Raw genomic sequence first — 7179 nt, 5'->3', positions numbered from 1 at the left:
TTCTAACGTTCAAATTTCACAATCAGGATGGTATGATTATTATTCTAAATGAAGTGCTTGATTATTGTATCCAATATAAATTTACTTATCAAAAAGACACAGCAGAGATGATGACAGAAACTTCCTCACACCCTGGACAAAACCTGTTTCAGTGCCTTCTCTCTGGTATCAACCACTGCAAATCAAAACATCTGCACAGGTTCTTCCCACAGACCGTCACTCTGATTGAAATTCACATAGTGTCTGTATCTAAACATCATACCTGCTGCTCATGTATATACTGTATATATAGTAACAGGCTATATGCTGTGATTGTCACTTTTGTCTGTTGTTTAGTCTGCTACTGACACTGAGAGGAAAGAAATAACCGGAGTCCAACTACATGTATGTGTACACATACTTGCTCAATAAAGCAGATTCTGATTCTAAGGTCTGTGGTAAACCATGGCCAGTAAACACATCGACCTGAGGTTGATCAAGCTGAATACTTTGTCATTAAAAATGTTGATAGGGACCTCAGACATCAAAGAGGAAGAAAATTTGTGAGATAACAGTCAACAGATACAAGAAAAGCTGACTGACCTTTAACCAGATTCCTTCATTATTAAAAAGAATGAATGTATGAGTGTGCATTCGGCCGCCCCATCCCTTACTCTCTGTCTGCCTCTCCCACTATCATCACTGGGAGCCAGTCTCTATGACAACGTAGTGCAGGCGGGGTTTGCCAGCTGGAGGCAGAGTCAGTCCGTCCTCAGTGTGTATCGCCGCTCCAAACCTCCACACTGCATCACGCCCTGAGTGGAATGGAAGAAAAGGACAATAAAGAAAATGTACGTAGCTTTCGTTTTGCTTTCGGTTTTTTTCCCCCGTTCTTTTAAGCAGCTCGTGCATTGTGACATATCTGCATGCAACAGTATTATTTGAATTAGGGCACGCGGTAGATATACAAATATAGTTTGTGCAGCTGAGTCACTGACTGTTTAAATCCGGGATCAATAAAGCTATTGTTCCGGCCGGTGCAACAGACTGCAACTGACCGCAGATTAAGACATCAGCACGGAGCAGGGATTAGGAGACAGCTTTTATACACATGTATCCTCAGAATAATAAACTCAAGGAGACTCAGGAGAAAAAAGAGCTGTCTTTTGTATCGCTATAGGCCTCATCTGGCTCATCTCTATTGTTTCACAGGGGGAGTATATCGGAGAGATAAAAGGTGGGCTGCGGCCTTCAATGAAACTGGTTGTGATGGGAATTGTTGACAAAAAAGCCAAGAGGTTAGTGCACACCTGTTTTCATTTTAAGCGTCTAAATGTAGGGGGGGGGGAGTGATTACATTACTATTAAGCTACTGTTGCGCACATTTCAGAATTACCAATGAAATTTTAGAGGGAAAGATGCTCATTTAAAGCAGCTGATGTCTGCAAGTGCTTATGCCAGTCAGCTAGTTCCTGTTTTGGGAATGTCTTGGCAGTGCCAATGCATTTCCTAATTAGGGTTAGTCTGTGAAATGTGCGTGGGAGAGGAGCAAATCCCATGAAATCTAAAGAGTCACTGGAATTTCTTTTGGTTGATAACATCGGCTAGCTATTTTTCCTTAGTAATTTAATAGCCTGAGTGCAATAAGAATTAAAATAAATAGGACAGATTTTACAGTAAGATTAAGCACAAAATAAACTGTGACAGACTTTTTTAAATAAGATTTTTTTTAAAAGTTATTTTTGGTCGAAGTATCTTTAAAGAGCTTGAGGCCAAATGCTGTTAAGTTACATCTTTGTTGTCCATTTAAGGCTATAGATTTTCTAAGCTTCCCTTGTGGATTTATCCAAACAAAGTGCTAATACACTGCGTCCTGATAATAAATACTTCATCATCATCATCATAAAAAAAAATACTGATGCCACACACACACTTACTTTATTATGCTGGTTCCGAGAGAGTATGGAAATAGATTTAAAATGCTGAAGGCAAAATTTAAATTGTCACTGACGCAAAGTTTTGTTGTTTTTTCCACACGAAAAAACTGATTTGACTCAAATCTATAATTTAGAAAACATACAGTCTCCTGCAGGGATTAACTAGCATGCCTTTTGCCTGTTTTCTAGATAGTCACTATGTTCTGAAATGGTCTAACACTGATCAATACACTATGTAATTCAGGAGTGGGGACTTGTTTTTCCCAATGGATCACATGAAATTGTGACTAGCTAATACTATTTTTTCTGTTTATGAGCTAGTGGTGCCAGTCTCTGCAACAATCTCAGTTTCTTATGTGGCCCCTTGGGAAAATGAATTGCCCACTCCAGATGTAATTTGCTATTCAGTTATCTCCTTCTTACCTTGTTGACTAATACAACTACTTGTAACAGAGACCAGAGGATGTCACTGTTCTGCTGATGACTGAACTACTTCCTTTAGAAGAAAAGATGACAGAAAATCTGTCACTCCTATCTTTAAACATTGTCTTTGTTTATGTCTGATTTGGCTTTCTGCAGCATTGAGGTGACTCTTTCCACTAAGCCACAGGAAGAGGAAACCGAGGGTGATGTGGGTCTACAGTTAAAAGTCAACTTTAGAGATAAGGCCGTCCAAAGAAATGCGCGCTTGGACGGAAAATGGGGCTCTTCTGAAAATACCCTCTCCTTCTTTCCCTTTGCACCTGGAGAATCCTTCAAGGTAAAGGTCAAAGAAAAGATTGTTGGGACAAAATTAAGGAAGGTGCTGGACAAGCACAATATTATTGATAACTTTCAATCTGATTTTAGAAAGTTAAACTCAATGGAAACAGCTTTCCTGAAAGTCTTTTGATGGCTACAGATGAAGTGATTGCTCAGTCGTTGTTTTGCTGGACTTTAGCTCAATTGCCATTGAAACAACTGATACTAATTCATCAGTTAAGCCACATGGTGGGGAACTCCAGCCCTGTCTTGGAGTGGCTCACATCACTTTGGGTCACAGCTGGAAATTTTGGTCTGATGTGGCTGCATTTTCATATGGCGTTCCACAAGGATCCTGTTTAAGTCCCTTGTTATTTTCAATTTTTATTAGTTCTTTTAACCCCATTTTTTTCATCATCTGTATGAAGATGACATTCAACTGTACCTCTCTTTTAAAGCTTGGATAAGCTATCCATTTTAACTGACCGACCTAATGCTATGAATAGTTTGATGGCAAGTAATCTTTAGCGAGTTAGCACAGGAAAGAGACAGAGTGTCTAATTCTTGCTTTGGAGAGCGTTTTCCCCAAATTAGAGAATGTCTGGGTTCTATCCACTGCAAAGCTAATCCACAAAATCTTGGGTTCATTTTTGAAAAATTGCTAAACTCAGGACCGTTGGCTAAAAATGTGAACTGGAAAATCTTGTTCATGAGCTCACCTCCTCCCACTTGGATTATTGTAATGCTCTATTTTCTTGTGTGTCTAAAGCATCTATTAATCACCTCCAATCTGTCCAAGATGCTGCCGCTCACACTCATAGATTCTCTAATATTTCCCTATTCCTAAGGTGTCTACAATGACTTCCGATTAGGTTTAGATATCAGTTTAAAATCTTGATTCTTACTATTCTGACTTTACAAAGTGAGACCCCCCACTCACATCAATCTACTCCATCCATATTCTCCAAACTGGAGACCCACAGATGAGGTCTTCCCGTCATCTGAAAACTAAGGGAGATTGTGCATTCCAAACCTTAGCACCAAAACTGTGGAAAAGCCTATCTTTCTCTGCCCCCGCTACCTTGTGGCACCTTTTTTTATAAAAAAAAAAAAGAAAAAAGAAAAAGAAAAGAAAAGCTGAAAATACATCCATTCAGACAAGCAGAGTAATGTTTCTTTGTTTTGTATTGTTTCACTTGATTCAGGTGTCTTTATTTGACCTTGTTTTTGATACCCTTATAAAGTACTCCGTGGGAGCTTCTTGTCTTAAAAACTGCTATATAAATTAACTTTACTTACTAGGTACCTTTATAATCTCTGGATTAAGATTTCAAGAGTTCAATAAGCTTCAACGCTACAATGTTAAATGTTGTCTAAGTTTAGTCTGTAAAACAGCATCCATGTATTTCATACTGCTGCACCCAAAGGTGAGAGTGAAACATGGTTCATATGTTTACACAGTTTTATCTTTCTTTTTTTTTTAACTTGTTGCCATAACAACACTGAATCTTGTAGTAGTGTGTATGATCTGGCAGTTACTTTTACCTTCATTTTGCATAGTCAGCATTTAAAGCTGTATTATAGCTGTTTGTTTTGCTGCCTCAGTAACAAGTTACTGTTTGCCACTGTTTCCCCAGCATGAGAGAGTGCAAGAGGGGATATGACTGATAGAAAGAAATGCCAGTTATGCTTCTGCTCTGAATTTTCTGCATCATAAAACATTTACAAAAGATGTTTGTGCAAGACTTTGAGTCATAATGCATGGTTGTAAAAATGAATGGGAACTGGACGCTAAAGCCAAAAATGGCAACTGTTCACTTGAATAATAATAATAAAAAAAATTTCTAGCTTCCAGGTTTGCTCATGTTGGTGACTTATAAAAAAATACTCCGTGGGCCACAGGGCATTTTTCCATTGCGATATTGGATATAGGCTGAATAGGATGGATATTTTTAGAATAATTGGATTGTGGATGGCCTCTAATCTGGTCATGGAGAGGTGTTATATATTTGTAAAAAGCTATATATCTGTAAAAGCTTAAAAACCAAACACGTTAGCAGTTGAAGGTATTGTAACAACAGTTTTCCACACAGTGTCTAATGGGATTCCCCCCTGTAATATAATGAATGGCAGCTGGAAAAAAATGTCTACAACTGATCCAGCTTCCTAATCCATCAGTGGTTGTTACATCCAGGGGTCTTCCTCAGTCCTGCCTTTGCTTACTGTTTCTTGGCACATTACTGCTACCAGCTGTCAGTACAAAAAGAAGTAACCATCATGTGGCTGCATGCTTGTGCATACAAGATGTACAAGGCAAAATAGGCCCTACTAACAAAAAGAATTCTCTGCCTTGCAGATAAAGGCTGATAGCGCTAGTGAGTTTAAGTTATAATAAATAGATTTAAATGTATTAATCATCTTAGAGTCATATTAGCAGATGTCATTTTCTGTGAATGGTATTTTTCTTATTATCTTCTCTGATGCAGCATTAGTTTGTGGTTCAGGCTCTAGCAGTTTGTTTTTTCACATAAACCTACATGTAAAAACTAACTTTGACTGAATCTATATTTTCTTAGATGGAGATCGTTTGTGAACACCAGCAGTTTCGTATTTTGGTGGATGGGCAGCCTCTGTGCGGCTTCACTCACCGCCTCTCCCAGCTCGCCTCCCTCACAGCCTTAAGAGTTTTTGGCGATCTACAGCTTACCAAGGTGGCCTAACTCCAGCGCCTCATACGCAGACACCTAACATGAGGATGCCCTGGGACAGTATACTATACAATAAATAAGATTAGAATAGACTACTACTTTCTGAGTGCATAAATTTCCCCATGAGGGGAATGTTGTGTTTCCAATTTCAGACAAAGTTACACCTGCCTCGTAATCACATGTTAAGACAAAGTGCCTTCACTAAGATTACCTGTTTGGAGACTTGAAGCTCTTGACTGAATGTACCAGTCATCGATCTCTCAAGTCAAATGAGGAATGTGATTTTAACTAAAGTGAATTAAGTTATAAAAAATGCGATCTGAGCTCTACTATTTTTCCTGAACGTACATTTGTACAAACATGATGTGTTACATCAAAAATGAAGTTTTTGTGATCTAAAAAAAAGAGATTTCAGGCATTTTGTCTTTGATTTCTCTGTTGTTAACCTTTGAAAGCACTTATGTTTACGAGCGCCCACATCAAGGTGAATGTTTCTGAAACTGAATACCTAACAAAGATTGTCATTCTGTGCCAACGAAGTACTGTAACAGGAATAATAATGTAAAACAAAAAAAGTTACCCTCCATTACTGCATGCTAGTGTGACAGTGTGCTTGTGTCTTGATCAAACACAATGGTGGATGGATGTGAGTCTGTCAAACCTTCAGTTTTTACCAACTTTGGCTTTGAAATCACCCGACAGTTTGTGTGCTTCATTTACAACTAGCACTTTTTATGTGAATGTCTCATAATGACTTTAATTCATTGCAATAAATCAAATTTGTTGTTATGTTTTTGATGTCTGGATTTTTTCCAAAACACATCATCATCTATACAGCTTCATATTCCTGTAGAAACTGCATCATGATTGCTGTGAAAACAAGCATTAAAACACCGCCACCTCAGCTTGAGTCATTCAAATAAAGGCTCGAGTCAGCTTGCTGAGTGGGAGTGTCTGTCTATGATTCCTGGGAGTGTCTCATGCATGCACCTCTTGAGGCTTTTCTAGTCTGTACTTGTATTAAACTTCCCCTTGATGTCATACCCTTTACTTAAGAAAAAGCACCATTGAAAAACAGGCTCACTATTTAGGGATTGCCAGATTAGATTTATGACTTTTTAAGAAAATTTGGCACAACATAGAATGTAATTTAACGCCAATTACACGCTCATGTGGGCCTTCGCATGAAGCTATAGCTAAAACCAGTTATAATGATGTCCTCTATAACTCTTTCCGAGCAGTATGTTACTATTAAGTTGTGCACCTGGACAAACTGTAAGAATAAAGGACAGCGTTTCCAATGAAAAGGACTGATTAGTCACCTTTTTGATAAAATACACACCTTTGATACAATAAACCTCCACTACACCGGCAGTAACTGTGATTCATACAGGTCTTATGGTGCTGATAGAAAATGATTAAACAGGCTCTGTAAGCACCATGCACTTGCACGTGCTTTTAGTTTCTTGTATGTATATAACTCTCTCCAACAGTATGTGCTTTTTATATGTAGTTTATTTTATTTCATTAAACACTGTTTAATAATGTCTAAAGAATTTCTTGAAGGCATCAACGTCCAAACTTCTTGTTCGGGCAAAAATATGTTTGTTTTTGACTGATATGTTATCATGTGATGCATGAATAGGTTGTTTTTCATTGTTACATCAGGTCTTTTGAAGCTATTCCAGGTGGAGTAAGCGTAATGATCTATTACACAGGTAGTTTAATCCAGTGATTCACAAAGTGTGGGGGTTAGGCCTTATTTACTTTAGTCACAAAGTAAAGCCGAGGCAAACTTGAAACTGTTCAAGCAG

The 7179-nt window shown here is 38.2% G+C and overlaps 1 protein-coding gene across 1 annotated transcript; it reads left to right on the top strand.

Annotated features, from left to right (window-relative positions):
• Positions 1-724: 724 nt before the first annotated feature.
• On the top strand, positions 725-6631 carry LOC147306838 (galectin-related protein B). Its single transcript, XM_086274807.1, has 4 exons — positions 725-830; positions 1192-1277; positions 2496-2676; positions 5234-6631. The coding sequence occupies exons 1-4, from the start codon at positions 804-806 to the stop codon at positions 5375-5377; spliced, it is 438 nt and encodes a 145-aa protein (XP_086130933.1). The 5' UTR covers positions 725-803; the 3' UTR covers positions 5378-6631.
• Positions 6632-7179: the final 548 nt, after the last annotated feature.

This window comes from Aulonocara sp. 'chitande type north' Nkhata Bay, linkage group LG19 (genome assembly GCF_057382095.1).
Source record: "Aulonocara sp. 'chitande type north' Nkhata Bay isolate Kocher_YH1m ecotype deep benthic linkage group LG19, A_spYH_male_GT1.1, whole genome shotgun sequence".
NCBI lineage: Eukaryota > Metazoa > Chordata > Actinopteri > Cichliformes > Cichlidae > Aulonocara > Aulonocara sp. 'chitande type north' Nkhata Bay.
This window is presented reverse-complemented; position numbering and strand designations above follow the sequence as displayed.